Source organism: Grus americana, chromosome 1 (assembly GCF_028858705.1).
Source record: "Grus americana isolate bGruAme1 chromosome 1, bGruAme1.mat, whole genome shotgun sequence".
Taxonomy (NCBI): Eukaryota; Metazoa; Chordata; class Aves; order Gruiformes; family Gruidae; genus Grus; species Grus americana.
In genome coordinates this window covers 172628071-172650663 of record NC_072852.1, presented here as the reverse complement: position 1 = coordinate 172650663, position 22593 = coordinate 172628071, and the positions used below count along the sequence as shown (strand labels likewise).

The window sequence follows — 22593 nt, the reverse complement described above, 5'->3', positions numbered from 1 at the left end:
TAGTAGATCTCTGCTGATTTAGGGCATATAATTTCTTAGGTCCAGGAACAAGAGGTTTCATGGGCGCATTAGGATGTTTGGGGTTGGTGTTAAATACATTTTATCAATGCCTTAAAAAAAGGAATGAAACCATCAAGTCTTCATTGTGGTTTGTAAAGAGTTTATGAAGTTCTGGGTTGATCAAACTCATCAGCTGGTGTTGGGATACTGAATGGAGCTCATTAATTAGTAATGTCAATATTGGGAGGAGCATAATTCGTGTTTAAAACACCAAACAATTAGGTCAAATATTTTAATGACTAAGGTGTCCAACCTGTCTTTGGAGAAGACTAGCAGGCCAGCAGGAAGAACATGAGATACTGTGCTCAAGAACACACATTGTATCTGCCAGCATCTCTCCGTGAAGCTACATTGTTAGTGAAATTACACCTACATTTAAAATAGAGCAACAAATGCAACACAGCAAAATGGATTTTTACCCCTTACTAGATCAACCCATCTAGGAAATGCCTGGAAAGAAGACAGGGTCTGTCACACTGACTGTGAGCACGGTAGTTGAAGCACACACAAGTTCAAGCTGTTTTCTACCATGCTGCTGGATGGAAAATAGGCTGAAAGCAGTCCTGCTCACAGAAGAGCCAGTCTTCAGGACCATTTTTCTGGGGACAAGATGTAATGAGCCTGATCCTGCCTGTGATCAATTGATCTGAACTGCATGGAAAAGCTTTCGTATCCGTGCTAAGGCACTATGCTCAGTCCCAAGCTTTTTTCTCCTCGGGAACTCAGCCCAGACAAGTGTCTGCAGGCAACATTTGCGTAGGCAGCACAAACAGTAGAAGGCAGTTGAAAATTTGCAACTACTTTTACTCATAACTGAGGATAAGCATTTCCATGGTGACTCTTAAGATCCTGATGCTATATGTAGTGTGTCTCCAAATGTGTCTCCTGATGTATCTCCAAACTAGTGTCTGCAATAGATTTTTTTAATTGATGAAATAACCTGACCACAGACTCATGTTCCTGTTCTGGCAACTGAAAAAAATCAGATACTCGTTTCCTGGTTTTGGGTTTTTTTTGTTTGTGTGTTTTTGGGGTTTTTGGGGTTTTTTTTGGTTGCTCCACTAAATAACATTGATTGCCGAGTTCAAAGAGGAAATGTAATTTCTCCATTTTGAATCTCTTTTGAGTATTTCCTCTGCCTTATTGCATCACCCAGCACTGGCATTATCATAAACTTCTTCTTGGCTTTTTTTCATTGTATATTACTGTTGTCTAATAAACTCTATATTGCATATCCTGCTAAATATCTTTTTTATCACTTTACAGTCTTAGCATAGACATTTTGAAGAATTAAGGCTAGTACCATTATTAGTGATAACAACCTGAGATACATGCCTTTTGCCCAGGGCTAACCATGTAGAAACTCTATTCTTATTTTACTTAGGGAATTAAAGAATACAGCTATCTGTAGTAGTGAAAACTGGATAATGTTACTCACTCTGATGATGTATGGCAGACTTGGGGCCAGAGGTTTTTTACACTCTCAGCATTTTCCCACTTCTTTCTTCCAAAGAGACAGAGGAGACCAAACAAAAGTTTCATATTAAGTGCTCTCTGGTTGCAATCTAGTACACTGGGGGCTACGTTCATTCTCTTCAGTGACAAAAGTTACATTATCTGGAAATCAATGCTTTGTGCTGTATCTTCCTTTCCAGCCAATCTTGTAGTCTCAGTTGTTATTATTTGCACTGTCAGAGCGCTTAAAAGACTTACAAACACAGTGATGTTGTCCTAATACATGTGCAGAAGAAAGTTTCCAGACTATAAAGAGAGAAAACTGTGACAGGCTAGATGATTTCAAAGTTGATTTATGGCCTCAATAGAGAATCAGAGACAGTGACGAAGCACCATGAAGGCAGTGGTGGGTGTTACTGCTACTACTCTGCCCAAAGCTGATGCTCAAGAACTGGGTAGTGACCGACCGATAGTTATTGTTAGTGGCTGGCGGAGCAACTAACACACTTCCGAGAGATTTGTCCCCTATTTCATGTCAGAGCTTTAGGAGAGTTCAGGACAGTTATGCAGGGGGTTGTCCCCTGTAATTGTAGCTGGGGGATGTGAACCCAAGGAGGGCTGTGCGATGGCTGAGCTGCCTTGGGGAGCACTGAATCTCTGCTCGCCTGCCAGGTGGGAAGAAGGGACGCAAGCAATAGTTTCTTTCAATAATGGGCAATGAAGGACAATATAAAAACACTACCATGAGTGAATGTTATTTATCTCTCTCTTGAGCAAAACCTGAACATTACAAACCCATCTATGTATCTATCTGGGCTGTGTTAAAGGAAGTCATTTCAATACGAGGGCTTTTTTTGTCTCAGGGATTCTCCTACACATAAACAATTATGTAGTTTTCTACTACACTTGTTTCAGTCTTCTTGTTTCACCAGCGACGCATCTTCAAAAATACATCGGTTTCCTCGCTGTGAATCAAAACTCCTAGAATCAGCACGTTTCAAACCCGCAAACGCCTGCTTTTGGCTGAATTCGTTCCCTTCAAGCCCAACAAAGCCCCTATTTGTGATTCCCATTCCCATCACACTTTCAATCTGCATAATTATAACCCTGACACCACCAGGCTCTAATTACACGGCTCACGAGGGGAGCGGCGTCCTGGACTAGATCCAACCCGCGGGTTGGGGTGGGGGGAAGGCACCTTTGTTTAAAGACCCGCGCTGAGGCGGCCCTGCTGCCCCCGGGGCTACCCGCGGAGGTTTCCGCAGCGGCGGCCCCCGCCGCCCTTCCCCTGGGCGGATGGCGGGGGAAGCAGGCGGCTCTTTGTTCCCGCCGTGTGCGCGGCGCTCCGGCTGCCGGAGTGGGAGGGGATCCCACTCGCGTCCTTGTCGCCGCTGACGGGAGGCGCAAAAGCGGCGGCGGAGCGGGGGTGGGCAGAGCGGCGCAGGGCCGGGCCGGGCCCCCAGCGCGGTGAGCGGCGCTCCCCTGCGCTCCCGCCTCCCTGCCGCCCGCGGGGGCCGGGCGCTGCCCTCCGGCGGCGCGGCGGAGCAGGTGCCGGCGGCGGGCCGGTAGGCAGGCAGGCAGGATGGAGGCTGCCTTGCTGAAGCCTGCGATGATGGCGGAGGTGAAAGGGAGCGGCGCCGGCTCCTCCGTCAGCGCCGAGCTGGAGGTGAAGAAGCTGCAGGAGCTGGTGCGGAAGCTGGAGAAGCAAACCGAGCAGCTCCGGAGCCGCGCTGCCGCTGCCGCGGTGGCCGCCGGCCCGCCCAGCCCGCACCTGCTGCTGGCCCCGCCGCCGGCCCCCGGTGCGCTGCGCCCCGCCAGCCCCCCCTGCGCGGCGGGCGGCGGTGGGGTCGCGTCGTGCATGCCCAGCCCGGTGCCCACCCTGCTGTGCGCCGCCGCGCTGGGCCCGCCGGAGCCCCTCGCCTATTTCAAGCCCTCGCCCGGCCTGCCGGCGGCCGGCGGCGGGGGACAGGAAGCCAGCGGTGGCGGCGGCGGTGGTCCGGGGGCGGTGGCGGTGGCGGCCACGGTGCTGGACGAAGTGGCGGTGCTGGAGCTGGAGGACGGCTGCTGCGGACAGGACGAGGATACATGGTACATGCGGCTCGGCCCTGCCCCGCCCCGCCCTGGCTGTGCCCCCCGGACCCAGGTGGTGGTCGCCCCCCGGTCCTCGGCCGGGCTGGCGGCGCCCGCCGCCTCCCGCAGCGCTCACCCCGCTGATGCTCTCTCCAGGCTTTGATTAGCCCTAGCCCCCAAATCCACTTGATCTCGTTCTGCTTAAACTTAGATCTACCTCCCCCCCCCCCAACGTGTCATTAGCGCGGTTAACCCTGCTGACGGAAGGGGCCCGGTGTCCGGACCGGGGGTTCAGGTGGGGGCTTTACCCCCCGTCTCGCCCAGGGGGTCGCGCCTTCGGCGGGGTATTTGTGCTCGTTTTTCCCTTTGAGGAAGATTGTCTGCCTTTAATTTCAGGTCTCAGCCTAGTTTCAGCCTCCTGTTTACATAAGGAATTAAAAATAGCGGAATTGTTCCGGGAAAGCCTTTATCTGAGCAGCGCTGTCTCCCCATCCTAAAATCTCTGCCCAATTGTCTCCCGTCTTCAGGGATTTGGGAGGGCTTTTGTCTTTTAGACATTGATCTAAATGGCTGGTTGTGTATCTTAAGCGCCCATGTAGCTCCAAAAGGCACGGCTGGGTGCTAGTAAATTGAATAAAGCAGAAATGAACAGCAAATGAATAAAGCGGAAAATCAAATCGACCTAGAGGAATGCTTACGCTCACTTAGATAGAAGGGGAAATTAGAGACTAAAGAGATAAATAAATAAGTGAGCCTGGTGCTCCAAAACTTGTCTTGGCAGCGTGGATGAACGTCGTAGGGACTGTTCAAACACTGCTGGAATACTATGTAAATCATTGGCTGCGTAACTATGTTAAATGTAATTTATGCTCATTTGTTTTAAATGCTAAATATAATTTATAAAATATATTTAATAAAATATATGTGATCTATATTTAAATAACTTATTTAAGTATCTGTCAAAGCTTCAATGCAGTTTTTTATGTGTTTAGATCAAACTGAAGTTTATATCAGCTGAGACTAAAATACAGTATAATGCAGCTGAGTTACATGTAAACATCCTTATTTTTGGTAGCAGAGAAAGAATTTAAAAAATAATCTAAATATTATAAATATTTCTTGGATGCTGATTGTGTGTGCTTCATGGTACAAATAATACCATGCTGCAGTTCTGGAAAATTGCTTTTGAGTATCAACAAATTGTATGGAAATTTTTGTCAGCGTTGTTTCGTTGTGTGTACTGTTAGTCTGTGCAGGCTGTTCTGGGGTTGTTGATCCAGACTTGAATCGAATTTTCCCTTGATACTAATCTCTAACTTTCCTTCACGTTAAGGAATATCGAATCTGTTTGATCCTGTCCTGTTAAAATGTTTTCCCCGTTTATGTTTCAGGGCAGTGCAAAGTCAGAGTTATTTTATGTGCCTCAGTAGAGTTTCCTATTTGATTTGTCCCCTGGAAGTAAATGGTTTTTTGGGGGCCAAGACTTACCTTGATGTCACAAGCGTATGGGTCCACAGGAAGAATTTCTTGACAGGGATTTGTTAACAAATTTGTTCCATTAAGAGTGAGTTGTTTTAGCTGTTGAATGTTTTTAGTTCAAGGCTAAATCTCCATCGTTGTCCATGAAAGGTCAGCTGTGTGACACCAGCTACTTGGGGCTTTTTGGTAGTGTCAGTCTTTAAAGCAAACTGCTATCTGGAAAGCCAAAGACCAACGTGTATCCTAGTTGTTAATTAGTAGTTTTAGGCCTTAAATACCTTTGTTGTTTGTTGGGGGTTTTTTTAAGGTGCAGTTACCAGAAAGAAAGAAAGGTAGAATTAGCGTCATTGCAGACAAGTCAGACCTCTTTTTGCTGTTAAGCTTTTCATACAAAGGTCTGATCACTGAGAATTCATCAGTCAGATGTTTAGCTTTTGAAGCTCTTCTGCAGGTTAACAGGAAAGCTGAAAGCTTTTCTTTTTCTTTTCTTTTTTTTTTTTGCCTTCTAGTTTTTCTCAGTATCATTTTTTTAAATGTGTAGCCAGGCACCGCAGGAAGTCAGGGGGAATGAGTTCTCTCCTCAGAGAGACTCAGTAGTTGATCTCTGCTAGGATTGCCAAGAGAGATAGCAATCACAGCAAGGATATTTGTTCCTTCTGAGCTGGATAGAGAGTGCTGATTGACTTCACAGGAGAAAAAAAACCCCAAACCAAACCATTGAGCAGACATTGGAGAACAGTTGTGTTCAGGGGACTTGGGTAGCTGTTGAGCCAAAACCCTGAAGATGAAAGGCTGCTCCCTGTTAATGGTCCCCTGAGGAGCTCCATCTTTTTCTTTTTTTTTTTTTTATTTTTTTTCTTGCCCAGAGTGTTTTGCTGGTGCCTGACAATCTGCCTCTGACTGTCTGCAGCCCCATCGATCAGAAGTGGTCAGGCCAAGGAGATGTGAGCCGGTCTCTGACGGCCAAGAATAGTTTGCTTCCCGGGAGATCTGCACTCTCCCAGGTGAATCGGTGTCTGCTTGTGTCCGCTAATCCGCAAGGACAACAGCAGCAACGCAGAGCCCAGCTTCAAGAATTTCCCTGTGAAATCTGGTTTGATACCTGGCTTCCTAATATGCTTGACCATCTGATTAGTTGCCTGCTGGCATCTGAGGATAACACATAGGCTAGCTTTTCTTGCATATTTCTTTTTTTCTGCTGGAATTGAATATTGAAATAGGATTTTCATTGTTTCCCAGCAAATGTTTTCTAATCTTTAAAAATGTGACTTGTATGACATTTGGTTCACCTAGGAGAAGATACTGTGTATGAAAATTAAATTATACTCAGCACTCTGACAAGTTGATTAAATTGTTATAGGTAAAAGAGTGGAACAGGTAACAGTGAGATTGTGATTTAAATGTAACATCAAATACCGAAATTATCTAATCTCCAGTGCAAGTAAATATAAAGGAGAAAACTGACAGCATCTTTGGTGTGTGTACAGCACTTAATGCACTTGAACTTTGGGGACTGCTGAAATTCAGACTGTGGTAACGATGAGATGTAAGATTTTTATAAGAAGTCTCCTTGAACTTTGATTTGACATGCCAGACCTGTAGAGTTCATATTTTGTCACCTACTTTTCTGAGGAGGAAGAAGAAAACTCATGTAAAGTCTTCTACTTCATAATACCATTTGTTATTAGAATATTGTGTTGCAGGGCTTTGCACTGTTATAAATTATTTGTGGGCAGGAGATTTAGAATACAGAAGTAAACTTCTAAGTATTGCATATCTTGCTGATATTTGTGTGTATTTTGGTTAAGGTTGTACGTCTTGCCTACCAAGACTCTCACTCCTCAAGAGAAATCACTGAGTCCTCTGCAGTGGTGCAGGCGTGTTCTGGATCATCCAAGTCCTGAGATAGAGGCTGCAAAACGTTCCCTATGCTTTAGATTGGAACAAGGTAACCTTATTTTTTAACTTATTTACCAGTTAGTTGGCATTTTTGATCTGACGTTTGCCTTGTACTTGATGTTTTTCACAATTTAGCAAGCTTTACAAATGGCAGACGTGCAGTTTTTTCTATGTATGCAAATCTTCCTCCAGTACATAAATGCTAACAATTGTTTGATTTTGGTTTTTTTTCCGATCATGTATTTTGTATAGTATTGTCCTTTGTAATCCTTTTCTCCTCCTGCATAACTTCTGTTTTTTAAGCTGGGCAGTTTTCATCCATTGCTTAAAATAGTGGACCTCCTGACAAGAAAACCTTGATGCTTACTTTACTATTGGTATCTCTGAGATTTGAAAAACAGTGCTTCTGTTTTTTTGTAAAGTCAAAGTTATCACAGTACTATAAATTTTCAAAGGCATATTTGTCCACACCTAATGTAGTGTCAGGACTTTGCTAAGTATAGGACAGACCAAGAAGAGCTGTAACTTGACTGCTAGCGCTGCTTTGTTGGGCTCTCGGTAGTCTCAAGTACTGGGATCAATCCGTTGGCTGTTCGGTGCCAGTGAACTTGTAGAGTTATATCTGGGTAGCAGAGTTATATCTGGGTGTGCTGAATTTTGTTCTATATCAATAACAGCCAGCATTATTTTTACTTTTTTTAACATCTAGGGTCCAGTTAAGATTGCAATAAGTGTTGTTGAACAAAGTGATTAAGGTAGGATATTATCTTAAGGTTTATAACTCTCTAGGAAAGAAGCAGCAAATGAACAATATAGGAAGAGGAGAAGGAAATAAAGCTAATGACAATATGAGCATATGGTCGTATAAGCTAGCTACAGCCGTCATTAAGAGAGATTGAGCATGTTCCTGTGTGCTTTGGAGGATGTGGGTAGCTGTGGATTAGTCTTACCCAAAATCAGGCATTTAACTGAATCAGTGTCTGAAGGCATCTGTCCCTTTACATTGAGTACAAAAGATCCTACAATGATTATTGTCCTAGCAGTACGCAGTTGAGCTCGTTTGCCTGAAGTTAGGTGAACCAAACTGAGGTTCCTATGTTGTTAATCATCCCACCTAGCTTTAGGGTGGAATTTGGCTCGCAATTGGGATGCCTGAGTTCAGGTGTCTGTACTGTGAGCTGGGTGTCCGTGCTTGGCAGTCGATGGGAGTTTTGTCCATAGAGTCAGAGGAGCCTGGGGAGCTGCTCAGGTGATGAGGTGGAAGTGTTGGCCTTAGGATGAAGTCAATAACTCTCTTGAGTCTGTAATGGGTGGTTGGCACCCAACTCCAGTCTGGGAACCTGAAGGTGTGTCTGTGTGGTGTAGGGCATCCTAGTGTGGAGCTGAATCCCGGTGTAGAAACTCCCTTTAGATTACCCCACACAGGCATCTAGTGCCATTTGAGATGGCCTCAGTTTCCCTGGCTGACCTCCAGCTTCCACTCAGGATGGATACAGACCTTCCATTGGTCCTGTGCCTTACCTGCCATTCCTTTGATGCTATCTTGGTCTCCCAAGGGCCTCTCAGATGGGCCAGCCCATCTAGGTATGGGCAACTGAATCAAGTTCATAATGTGAATGTAGCAACAAGTCAGCAGAGCGCATGCCCTATTTTTCCCTTACAAGGTATTATTTACATTTAACAGGCAATAAAGGCATTAGAAAGGCAAATTTATTGTTTCAGATTTAAATCACTCTGTTTATCAGTTCAATCTCTCTCTGTGCAGAAGGCACGTATGCCACAGAGAGTGAGGTTGACAATGGGTTGCTTTGATCCATATGTTCTGCTTGTGGTGATGGGTTCATGAATTTCATAGGCTTTATAGAAAGTTTCTGAGAAATTATATGCCACATATAAAACCCATTATGGGAGCAGTATGTTCGAGGAGGGAATGGACTTGTGTTTCTACTGCAGCAATTCTATGCTAAAATTGTTTTAATTAATACTTCAGTTAGACTTGATTAAGTCTGGTATTTCTAAAGGTTTTCTTTTTATCAACTATACTTTTACAAATAATGTGATAAACAAATGTCATATTTCTTACCTTAACTTTGTAGAAGTTGGTTTCACAATATTTTTATTCCTCAGCTTTGAAACCAGATGTGAGATTTTTGTAAGAATCTAATAATTCTGTTTTAAAGTACAACAAACTTTCTGTAATCTGACTTTCCTGGGTTTTGTTTTGCGGTCCACTCTACCAGTAAGCATATATGTATAAATATGTACACATAATTTTATCCTAATTTTAAAAGTGACATAGTAAAAATGGCATTCTTCTTTTCTGGTAATAAAGTTTCAAACTTTGTACTTGTAAGTTGAACAGCATTTTCCCCCTTTAGTCATATGCTTTGAAAGGGGGTTTTAGAGGGGTTTTGAAATCTAGTCGTGCCTTTTGTTTGGCAGTGAGTCAGTGGTAACACTGAGGTACTTGAGAATTATTAGATGTGCAGTCAAAAAACATTTATGATGTACCAATCTGTGACTATTGAAATGGCTTATAGGTAGAATTTGCTTAGTAATTTTGTCCATGGTGTATTAGCTAAAAATTAATCCAGTTTAGATTGTCATAGCTCTTTAGGCACTGTAGTGCGCATAGAAATAAAAAAAAACCCCAGTAAAAATTGATTTTTGTCTGCAAAGTCAGCATATCTGAATGAGTGCACGCAGAGAGAAGAGCTGTAAGCCAAAAGTCGTAAAATTTTGTCAGGCTGTTTTTCTGAGTTTTAACTAATTCCTGCTCTCTTCTATGATTTTTTTTCAATCTGCGCTCATTTATTCCTGCTCATGTATTATTTTTTTCTTATTACATTATATCCTTATTTTCATTAAAATATTCATTTGCTGTCTGAAATACCCCAGCATTAGGATAGCTCATACCAAGGCTATATAATACAATGACTACTTGGTCTTTCAGGCTGGAGAGTCACTGAAATGATGCTAGTTTACTTTTCACCTTGTTGTGCTCACCAGCCTGTTTCTCTTCTAGTGAAAATGTCTGGCTAAAGTATTTCATGGTGGAAGTAAGATTTCATCTTGACATAAATCTTTAAGGGTATAAGCAGAGTGTTGGTCTCCAGCAGGTGGTTCTTCTGTGAACCACTGTGAGAACTTGGACAAACTTCTCAACGTTCCTCTGGTCTACCACTAAGTAGGTAAAGCTTATATCTAGTCTATAATGAACTAGGCTTATTACAAGCCCTGTTTCTGTGGATTAAGCATGCTAGCTTTAAGGAGGATGAAAGTTAAATGTAATGTCCTGTGATAAGATCTTTGCTTGGAATTGTTCCTGTTTTCCATCAGCGATTCTAGTGTTGATGTAATATTTGTTTGTAGTTTGGTTTTTGGTCTGTTTGGGGTTTTTTCTCCTCTGTGGCCTGACCTGGATTGCTTCTTTCTTTTTGCTCTTCTTCAATCGTCTTTTGTTTGAACCCTTTCTGGTTTGTTTTGTTTACAGCAGTTCTCTATCTACTGTAGGGTCAGTTCCCTCTCCCTTCAGTTTTTAATCTTGCTGTCAATTTTATTTCTTCAGATTCATTCAGGTTGACACGGCCACATCACAGTCTTAGCAGTGTGGTGGAGCTTATTCTGTATTTTCTTGGTAGTACTTGGAGATGTTGGGACGTGTCAGTATTAAGCCCAGCGAGCAAAGAGATGCGATGTGTAAACTTCCTTGCTGGTGCAGATGGGTATAATTCTTCTGAAATTGATGAGATGGTGTTGATTGACACCCTGGCTGAAGGCACCTTATATAGCTGCACTTCTGTAAAATGCTGTGGAGAAGGCGGGTGGATAAACTGAGGAGTTAAGAGGCTTAGCAAGGAGTCAGTCTGTAGGAGCTCAGCTTTTATGCAGGGCTTGGTATCTCATCCAATTCAGCCTTCCAGACAGAAAACTCCCCTTTCTTGGAGAATATGAAGTATTGGCTAGATTCAGAGTTTGACTTAGATGATTTCTTATTCAGAAATGCTGCTTCAGATGTTTAAAAAGTGGGCAGCAGAAGTCTGTAGGTTTTGCAACTGGCTGCAGTAATTTATAGTCTTAAGATTAGACTGTGCCTCATTTCTTAAAATGAGTAATGTGCTTCAGGATGAATGCTGTTATGTCATCTGTGGATGATAAGGGATGTTGTGAAACAGATCCATTGTAGTTTCTCTCCAATTGCTTATGATTTCACAAAACCCAAGAATCTCATCAGTGAAATTTTAGCCTTTATTGTGCTGCATCGCAATGTCACATGTCAGTTAAGTTTGATGTCCAAACATTTAACATATCCAGAAGAAAAACTAGGGGGGGGAGGAATTTAATTTGACAGTACTATATTCTTTTTACCTGTAGTAAGAAAATCTTACTGCTGGTAGAGCCCCAGGCAGAACGTTTTTACCTGGATGTGAAACTTGTTGCGTATGCAGAGAGAGGCCTAATTTGCTTCCCCTTCCCAAGGGTTCATAGTGAAGTCGTTTAGTTTGGAGTCTTTATGATGTAAAATACACTTCATCAACTAAGAACTGCTGTCATAGGGAACTTTTACAGCGTAGTCTGTTAACAGCAGAAGCAAACAGAAAATCCTGTAAATGGACGAAAGCTTTTATTTTGTATGCTTAAGCTGGATCCAGTGCTGCACCCAGTGCAGCGTGGGATTTTTTTTATTATCCTAAATTAGGTTCAAGTTTATTTGCTGCCCATTGATGCATCAGAGATGTATGTTCTAGTACTCAGGACTCAGGATTAATAAGATTTAATACAGCTTTCTCATCTTTATTTTTCATGTGTAATGGAGATTAAAGTTTTATGTAAAATGCTTTTGGAGTAGCAAATGATAACGCGCTCAAGCTTGTGGATGATTGGATTGTTGTTTCCATCGTAAATAATAAAATTCCTAAAGCTCTAAAAGGAATGAAAGAAGTGGCACGACTGATTTGGTTTCTTTTTGTGTGTGTTTCTGATAATAAAAGGTGATGAGCACCTGTAACTGCTATCAGCACCTTTGGGGGAATGCGACATCTCGGAGGACAGGATGCGTAGCTGTCTGCTGCTGCTGCTGCTGCGCTACAAGCTTAGCGCTGGCAGCATATACGTGCACAGGAGTTATTTCCTGTTAGATTTCTTTTATTTGATGTAACCTGTTGTAACAGCTGCATAATTCCAGGCAGTTTTTAGAGGTTTTGCAAATGCTGATATCACTGGATTTTCCAGCACAGCTGCCGAGGATGATTTGTGTATTTCAACTGGGAAAAATTCGGTTTTGATATTCTACTTAGAAGCGTGTGCTTGCATTTCAAACAGAATATTTCTCTCTACCACTGGAACATTTCTGCTCTGCAAGTACACTTCAAGATAGAAGTGTTTGGTTGATAACACTTATGGCAACAAATGCACAGAAGATCAGACACTTCACTTTGTATTCATTTCACAGATATCCCTTGCCTTTTTAATATGACTCTTAGATGCAACGTCTACTTTTTATTGAATTATAATATGCATACTATTTAATAATTTTATTTCATATTTGAGGATTGATTGTTGTGCAGCTCACAATTAAATATTTTTCTTAGAATTGATTTCTGGTTGTCATTTATAATTACAAGAAGATGCTGAATTCTGAAGTCTGTAAAGGTTGGTAGAGAGGTGGTGTTGGATCTCACCTCAGTTGAGAAGATACCCATCCTATTTTACAATATAAGTGTTCTATTAATCCATGCTGGCTACTAAACTGGGATTATCAACTCATCGTGAGTGGTTAAACAACTAGAAACACTGTGAAATTTTACGTGAGGATTTTAGTAGGGTTATTTAAAATAATAATTTATGCTTGCAATATAGGCTCAAAGTCTGTAATGCAGCATATGTCTAAAAGCAATAGTAGTAGTACCAACCCTGATAATTATGTTAAAAATACAGGCACAATTAGTGTTATCCAGCAGAGTACTAATCACTGGTTTTGTTTCCAAAGCATGCAACTATTTTCCTGGATAGAAATTAAAAAGAAACCTAGGTTTTATTAATGGACCTGGGGGCACTGGAAAACTTATCCTCTGAAGATATTTTTCTATGGAAAAGAGGATCCTTTCAAAACTGGGCAGTTCTGGAACTGTCATCTCATTTTTGCTCCTGATAGTCTGTGTGTCTTGCTCATTGTTTGCTGGTCCCCAAATTGTTGTTACAGCTTTTGTCTTACATTCTGACTTTCTTTCACTGCCTATTTTTGATGTCTGCAGAAGGGAGGTGGGAATAACATTTCAGAATATAGATGAGCCTCCCTCATGTGGTATATGGAGGTAGCACCGCTTCTTTACTAAAACGTGGTTTATTTCTGTATTTTCAGTTTAAGGGAGCGCTCTGTTCTTGTTTTCATAGCACTGCATCTTTTGGGAAGCTTTTGTTAAGACTGTTTTATGCCATGACCTCTAAGTATCTTTTGCTTCATTACTTCTGGGATGTAGTCCACAGTCCTGTAAATACGCCATACATTCTTTCTCCTTGGCAGCTGACCTCACAGTTTAAGATATTAGAAAGAAGTTGATTATCTGCACTTGATTTGCCAAATGTTCCATATCCAGCATATTTCTCTTGGTATTTCATGGAAATATTTATACTAGTAACTTGCTTTTACCCAGGGATTGTGCAAAAGTTCTTGTAATAAAATAAAACTTCTTTGATTCTACTCGATAATGAAATGTAGTGAGTAAGCTCAAATCTTGTGAGGTATGGGCATTGACAGATTTGCTTGATCTTTTTTATGTTGCAAGACAGAGGATAATTTCATACAAATGGTAGAGACATAGGAGTTTATAAAAATCAATTTTCCAATTATATAATTTTATATATGGAATTATAATTCTATAATTTTCTTTCATTAACCTCCCCTAAAATATGATTTTCTTAATTTTACTTCTAGAATGGGATATGTTTGTAAAATTTATAATTACAGAAGGTATGTTCTTGTGGAATTTTTACTTGGGGGGGCGTCACTAAACCATTCTTAAAGTCTGTGAATGTGGCTTGATCAAACACTGTAATTGAATGCTTAATTAAAAGCTTCACGCTTCTGAGAAGTCTGAGGGAGAAAAGTAGTGTAACTCTGCCTGCAAGACTGAAAATTGCTTTTTTCAGCAAAAAACACCTGAAACCTAGGTAATTCTTGTTTTGAAAAGCATTTGCAGCAATTCAAAGACTACATTTTTACTAATTTTAAAGAATCATAAGAAAATAAGCTGCAAAATATACTTCATGTTCTTGAATATTTTATGATTGAAGTATTTGACTATGAGATGTTATGGGAAACTGATATGGGGTAACAATTGATTTTAAAGTGACATTGAGCTGATAGCTTAGACATTGTTTCTTTATTTTATTTATTTTTATTTTGTTGTGTTACCACAATTAAACCAAGATACAAGAGGTACTGGATCACATTCAGTGGTGAATTTGGACCACCATTACCACTTCTACAATGTAAAGGACCTGTAAACTGAGTCTACCCATCTAGCTGAGCTGAGATTGTACCCACCATGTAAGACCAGAGAAATCTGTAAGATAACACCATTTTGGGATAGCTCTTTCTTGAAGGCAGAAGCACGGAAATACAGCTGATGGCTGAACATACTCAACCCTGTGTGCCCCCCTGCTGCAGAGGGCCATTGCTAATGGGTTCTTGCTTGGAACAAGTAAATTTTCCCACCTCTGGAAAGAAAGCCAGCTTATCTTGTGTTCACTTGTCTTCACTATGCAGTACAAATGTTGATCTTGTTGCCTATGGTGTATTAATTCAGGGTGAGATGACTTGTACCTTGAGGTGTGCATTTCTAAATTGGTTACGCGTAGAGGTAAAGGTGACAAACTTTGGTGAAGATGTCCTCATGTAGTCAGATAAATTCTACTCTAAGAGTTGATGAGTTGTATCCTCTGCTGAATAGCAGAGAAGATCTGTTAATTTCTCAGTTTTATTTGCACCTGCTCGAGGAGAGATTGTTTCTGACAAAGTATGGTAAGCATTAGTAAATACAGAGCTCTTGTAATTGTTGGTACTAAAAGTTACGATTAATCTAAATTAGTAATTAAACTTAGATACCTAGAAAAAAACCTAGTTGTCCGTTGACTCTGAAGAAGCAAAAGAGGAAATTCATCCAATCTGTCTTTCTCCATTCTTAAGCAATTGTCTGAACTGAGTCTGGATGTACTAATTTCTCTCCACTAATTAGAAAAAAAAACTTGGGTAGTACTTAACGTTGGAAGGAATTAGATGATAGTATTCCTTTATAATTTTAACAAGTCTCAAATGCCCTCTACGTTTTGCAAAAATGGCACTGATGCCTTTCATTCAGAGATGGTTTCTCATTGTCTCCTGTTTCTTCAGTCATGGCATTTCAGACCTTGCTCATAATCATTGGCTTAGATGCCTAAGTTCATTCTCCAGAATGGGGACAAACAGGACACTTGGGTGGTATTTTTGTGTGTGTTTTCATGTGCTAGTAGCTGATACGAATCTTTTTGTAATCATTAGCCACAACAATTTTGGTTGTGAAGTGGTTGGTGTAAATGCGATAGTTTGTGTCTGGTCTCAACTGAGATACGTGGAGTTTTCCTTTGTGTTGCATCTCAATCACAAGAGGAAAATCTGGGTGATTGAATCTCCCTTGGAAAGACTTTTTGTGTCTCAGTCACCAGAGGCAGACACGAAGCTGTTTCTGTTGTATCTGACTACAGGTACCTTGTCCTTGGGTCTCAGGCATTTATTATGTGAATTCATAGAACGTGATATGGCCCAGATTTTTCACCTAATTTTAGGCATGTGTCTGGTATACCTACCTGTTGTCCCTGTGACGTCCAGCCCCAAAACCTCCAGTCATATCCACTGGCTAGTCTGACTTGATATTTGCTGGCATCTCACCTGCATACTCATATGGACCTCTCTGTTAGCTGTCCTAGACCAAAAGTCCCTCCAGTGTCAAGCCTGTGGTTGCTTGAAAGCAGGTTCCCAGAACTTGTCCTGCTCGCTGGCTAGTGTGGTTTGAAGTTTGCTGGAATCTGTTTTACACACATGGCACAGAGGACACCCTTTGCACAGAATAATAATTACGAGAAGAGTTCAATAAGCAGAAAGAGACTGATCAGGCACAGGGCTGGCTCAGACCAGTGGGCTGACCATCAGCTTGTTTTCATATGGCCAGCCCCTCTCATTCAACTTCTCTTCATTTCCCATGCATATTCCTTAACGTTCATTGTGATTCCCCCCTTCCTTTGTCCTTGTCTCCTCCTAAATAAGCAAGTTGTCCCTAATTCCTTTTGTCCCTTGTTCCTGATTTTGCTACATCTGTAACCAGATTTGGTATTTCTGGTGCTGTTACCCAAGTCATCTCAGCTTTACATGGTGTTACAGATGGAGTTATTGAGGCAGTGCTGGCTTTGTAGGACTCTACCCCCAAAGGTCCCTGATGTGCCCCTTCAGGGACCTGTGATATTCAGCTGTTTCTCAGGTAGCCCCCCTCAACTCCCTGTGAGACCCGGCCATCCTTTGGGGTGCTGTCAATCACTTTTGGCAGCTTCACAGCCTGTTCCTTGTCATGTTGAACATCTTGGGTCCAGTCCTGCAGTTCCTCATGTTGCATTCAGTTACCTTCACCTCAGGCCAAGGAGGACAAGCCATCTCCTGGCATACCTTCACACAAGCAGTGTTTAAATTCCCATTATAGCCAATAGACAGGGCTAGGTTTGGTTGTCTGTATACACGGCACTGATGCCTTTGACATGCCCTGACCATGCCCGACTGGCACGGGATGCTTACGTGTAGGCAGCTGAATTGAGCTGTAGATCTCCATTGATTGTAATCAGAGCTTAGATGCAAAACTTGCGTGTGGACATTGTAGACACTGATGAATGCCTGAAAGGATCCTATGAGAGAAGGTTGATTTCTTTTTCTCCTTAGAGATCTATGTGTTAGTGTTTTAATTTTTTTAATAAACATTATTGGTAACAAAATTAATCTCTTCAATACATGTATTAACATTGCAGGTGACTTTAATATGTAACCTGTTAATTTGATGGAAGTACTTTAAGAGTTTTGGAAGTAAAATTTTAATTCTTGTCTAATTAATTCTGGATGTAGCTTCAGGCTATAGCTTTTAAATTATTAGCGTGTTGGCATATGGCTCTCAAGGTTTTTCATGCGTCATACAGCAGTATGTATTCATTATTTTGTCTTTTCTGTTTAGAATTCTTTTTACATATGAAGAAATTCAGTATGTGCTTTATATTGATTCTGTCATGTCATTGAAAAGTTATCATGACACAAGAAAATAAGTCGTGCAAGACAACTTGCATATTTTTAGCATGTGAACGGACTTTAAGTAGCATTAACTGCTTGCCACTTCTTTTAAAGTCACTTGAAAGCCATGTAAAGACTTGTGTCAGAAATGAAAGTACACTGTTAGGGCTAGGGGCTGTAATTTGTTTTATCCTTCGGGAGTGGTTCATATAATATAATTCCAACTCCATTGGGCTCAAGGTACTACCACAGCATAGCCTTAGTAAAAGAGTAGGTTTGAGTATTAAGTCCTAAGATTTGCATCTGACTGGTAGCATATCTTTTTTTTTTTTTTTTTAATTTTAGAGTTTTTTGGTATTTGATGTATTTGTGATTTTTGGCTTGAGGCAATTTTTTCTTTATAACGTGTCTGAAGTCTGTAATGGGTATGGGGAAGGATTTTGTGACCTGCGTGTGATAGCAACTTGGTCATCTGCTGTGTTGTTGCCTGCAAATACAGAGGACTGGGCTCAGCATCCTAACACCTTAAGGTCCTTTCTTCCTTGAAGTCCACCATGTCCCTCAAGTAGCTCTGTGAAACAGTAGCAAACCTTCTTGATGTTCTTTGTTCCTCCTTCCCAACCCATAGGAAAGGCAGGGGAGAGAGCGATTTGTAGGCCAGCACGAAATAGGGCAAGATGGAGTGATGGAGGGAATCATTGCTTTGGCCTGTTCCTCCGTGGTGGCACCAGTTTTCTTTTTTGTCATTTCCACTTCATGTGTTGCGGTCATGTCGCCAACGTTGAGCGCCTCATGGTTGTTTCTCAAGCTCTTTTGAAACGCTGGGTGTGAAATACTTCACTGTAATTACAAATGGATCTTTATTTATAAATAAAAAAAATAAATACCAGTTTGTAAGTTGGCACATATGTTCTTGTTGTGTTGGACTTAGCCCAAAAGAGATTTTGTTATTTTTGGCCTATGGGGGTGCTGATAAATCTGAGATGATTACTTGGAAGAAACAAAATGAGGTTTATGGAGAAGCTTGAAGAAACATCTCAAACTTTGCTGTCCAAGCCCATTTCTGCTTTCTGTGGGCATGACAGGTTCTGCTGGTGGAAATGCTTAAAAGATACTGCAGAGTGCCTTTTATCCTGAAAAGTAAGATGTGGGCAGAAGGATATTGCAGCAGTGTAATAATTGTATTGATGGTGCTTCTGCAACTTGTGTGCTTTGACGCTTGTTTCTTATGCCGTTCTCATGCTTTCCGTGTTGTACTATGCTCTTGGTTGAGTCTGCGAGGAGCAAGGATTGCCTCTTTGTTAAATGCTTGTCCAGTTCTTACTGCAGTGTAGGTACCTATGGGAGGTACTTGCAAGGTGAAGTTTACTTAGGGAGTCTCTCTCGATGTCTGAAATCACCCCAGGGAAGCTTAAATTTAGGAGTGTGCTGTGAGTTAGTGCCAGGAGAAATCAGTCTTTCTTGAGGGAGTCTGAAGAGACTAGTATTTTTAGGCTAAAATTGTCATTGTCATTGCAGAAGCCCTGACCCCCATGACATTAATGATAATGGTTATGGTAACTATCAAACATCTATGTGTCATTTTACCCGTTCATCTAGAAATAACTGTCTGGTTAGTGCTGCTCAATGTGATGGTGGTTTGGTGTTGAACCTTAATTCTACATGAGGATATCTATTCTGAATACTTCATTATACTTGGCAGTCACTTAATCCTCTATCAGAACTTTTCTTAATCCTAACCTTTTATTATTTTTCCTCAGTTTGGTCTTTCAGAAGTATGAAAAAACTATTTTACAGTAGTTTTTTGTTTTTGAAGGGTTTTGTATCTTTTTTTTCTGCTTTGGGTAATAGTTTTAACGCTTTCTCATAATAAGCACATAACTGTGACACTTGCTATATTTAGCCAAAGAGCCACAGGGGTCCTGGAGGGTTGTGCTGCTTTTGACCTCATTTTCAGCCTAACTTTTAGCTTTTCCAGTCCGATTCAATATCGGCAGCACATGTACTTGTGCAAAGTAAAAGGAGTGTGGCGTCTTGGAATAGGGTGTCAGAGTCAGAAACTGTAGACAGAGAAGTTCCCTTGCAAAACCCTCCTGCCAGAGGTTTAACCTGTGATTAAAGATGGCAGGCAGATACAGTTGTAGGGGAAGCTATAATGTGTTTATGGGTGTTTCTTGGATGTAGGGGAAATTCAGAACTAACCAGTAAGGTTCGAAAAAATGCAGTTTAGGGTTAACGTTTTAATTACTTAATCTTTTTCACATTTTGATAAATGATCAAGACAGTTATATCCCAACAGACACGTATATTTTGATTCCACCAGATATGTGATTATTATCCTACACTGTTAAGAGAAGGATGAGAAATTGTCCTTGTATGAGTCTGTTATTTAGTAAACAGGTTCCTTACCTGTTATGCTTACTTCTGTTGTAGATGGTAATGTACAAAAGAAAAAAAAAAACCAACTATGTATGCTATCAGAAATTTTAAATTTAGGAAATGTAAGTAGCTATATTTTTCCTGCAGCCACCTGTTGTCCTGAGCAAAAAATTACATCTTTGATTTGAATTGTTGCTACCGTATCTGGTTAGCATGTCCACGAGGGAGAGCTGTCATATATCCTACGGCATGTGGAAATGAAGTTCTCTTATTAACTGTAGCAAAAACCCTAGCTACCTTCTCTGAAGTAGTGTACTAACCACTAGATAACAATCCCTTTTGTTTTTTGTCTAGTCCAATGAATAGACTAAAGGAATAGAACATCTTCAGCAGAAGAGCATGAGAGCACCTTGTGTAGCAGCTGAGCTCTGATCTGCAAGGGCAGTTGAACTAATACCTGTTCTTTAAATCAAGCAGAGAAGGGTTAAGTGGCCTTGCTTCTCATCCTAGAGGAATCCTCTAAGCGTGGACTTAGTGTGAAATGGTGAATGTGCCCTTCATCTTCCTCTGTTTTGTGAATGGCAGCTGAGCTCTTCTTGAAATCTATAAAAAAACCTGGTTTATTCCCTAAAATAATCTTTTCAACGTTTGGGTTTTTTTAAACGTTTACGCTGTAGTTGAATGTTTGCCCTAATTATTACATTTGTGAAGAGTTTTAGTTGATGTGATTTTATTTTAATTCTTTTTCTGGAATGGCACTTTTACTACTGTCTCCTCCAGTCTTTTATTCAACTCCTGAGACCAAAACTGCAGAAAGGGAGCGTGTCCAGCGGAGTTCTGTGGGACTGCTGTGGCTGCAATGACTCAGCTCCTGCACTGAATGTGCAGGAAGATAAATACGATGGCACTGATGATCTTAGACCGACCAGTACAAAGACACAAAGACTTAGACCGGCCAGTACAAAGACACAATGACTCAAGAGATCACAAAGCAGCTGTTGTTCTCGAAGGGATGAAAACAGCATTTCCAAGAGTGGTTACGCTGCTGTCATTGGGGTTTTAAATCTGCTTTTGGCTGATTAAACTGGAGATGTCTAATGTACAGTTGCAAGAGATTAGGGAGATTTATTTCTGCACAAAAAAGCCCTGTTAGGTTAACTGGTTTTGAAAACAGGCCTCCTTCTCAGGCTGAAGTTAAGAAAATACACAAGACCTGTACTTTTTTGCTATGTAGAAAGCAGCTTGCTGACAAGATAAAAGCTTCTCATGTTCTTAGTAGCCTTGAAGGGTACGCTTGTATGCAGGCACAGAGAGGACCTCACCCTTCCTTGTTGTGTTATCAGAACATAAGTAGACCCTAAGAGTTGATCCTGGCAATGCATACAACCTGTCGTCACCATGCAGAGGCATGTCAAACAGCCTAGCTCCAATACATCCACACACCGTGGTGCAATGCCACATGGATGCTGTACATCAGTATAGCTGTCGCTTGGACCCAACTCGAATGAATGTCATGATACTCCTCGTATTTCAACTTTCAGGTCACGTCTTCTCTAGCTACCATGTAAGTCTCTGTTTCTGTGGGTTAAACATGTTGTAAGTGCTTTCAAGATAAGGTTCATACTGCTTTGTTTAAGCCATCTTAAACTTCAGGCTTGAAATCAGGGACTAGTTGAAAACCAGAGACATCTCCAGAGCATGAGATCCATCTTCCTCCAGTGACAGGGAGAAACAGAGAGGAGCATAGTTGGTTTGGTAGGACTGGAGGTCGAATTTGAACACTGAAAATTTTGAGGTGAATACAGACCATGGAGTTTATTAAAGATGGAGGAGGTGCTGCGTTTCGCAAAACATTCTTCCCCCACCTCTCCTCTCCTGTGTGGCTAAAATTCATATTTGCTTCCGTACCATAGCTTTTGTTAAGAATTTTTAGTCATCCAACAAAATGAATTTCCAGCCTTTACTTAAGCTGTGGTAAACAGAAATTAATTCTGTGAAAGCAGGCCTTCCACCACTGTAAAATTAACCAGAGACAAGAATCAAGTGAAGTGTCTCTAGCCTTATGGTAGGAGTGGAGGTAACTAAATAAATAGTATTTAAAAAATGGTGTTATGATAATCTTTTGTAATTACATCCCATGTACTAGATAGTAGTAGAAAACTTACAGTAGTAGAAATGTAGTAGGAAAAAACCCATGTTGATCCAAAGCCTATTGAAATCACTGGAGGTCTTTAACTGACTTTCTTGTGGTTTGTGCATTGTCCTTCTCTTAGCTCCTTAAGGGCTTTCACCTGTTAATTGTATGGTTTTGGGGATGAATGTCAAATAAACTCGAGAGGAGTCTGCTGCTTTATATTTGAGATTCAAAATGCGATAAGCTGAAATTCAGTATTTATTTGTTCCCACATGACTGAAAATACAGTAAGTTCATGCTCTTGATCTGGCTGGCAGTGATCAGTACAGACTATGTAAAACTCTGGAGCTTGATTCTCCATAGTCAGAGATATTTGCTTAGGAAGACTTTGCAAAGCTTGCTTTTACATCACAGGGTTCTTCTGAACACGCATTACAGAGCTATACATGGTATCCTTGCCAATGTCAGGAAGGTCAGGTCTGTGCTGGAGACCTGAATGTAGCATAATTTTGTTCATCAAGAATGGGAGAAGATGTGAATCCATGTCCTGCATTGGCAGAAGTCCCTGTTATATACATATGGTTGTTCTGGAAAATTTTCCTTTTATTAATTATACTTTTAAGTTCATAGCAATGCTTGTAGACTGTTGACATAAAGAACGAGTTCCCTCGGTGGTGTAAGAGTCATTACAGGTCCTACTATACCATATTGGCAAAATACCCCTGCCCCAACAGGGCTCACTTGGTCTTTATGAAGTAATTTAAAGAATTGAATGGATGTGTGGAGTAGACTGGGGAAACAAGTATCTTTGAACTGC

At 41.1% G+C, this 22593-nt stretch overlaps 1 protein-coding gene across 2 annotated transcripts in view; it reads left to right on the top strand.

The window, feature by feature from the left end:
* The first annotated feature begins 2782 nt into the window (after positions 1-2782).
* Positions 2783-22593, top strand: part of SLAIN1 (SLAIN motif family member 1) — a 54993-nt gene continuing 35182 nt past the window's right edge. For both annotated transcript variants that reach the window (XM_054828455.1, XM_054828444.1), the window contains exons 1-2: positions 2783-3603; positions 6873-7012. In XM_054828455.1, the coding sequence (XP_054684430.1) occupies positions 3098-3603; positions 6873-7012 (646 nt within the window). In that variant the 5' untranslated portion in view covers positions 2783-3097. The remainder of the gene's footprint in view (positions 3604-6872; positions 7013-22593) is intronic.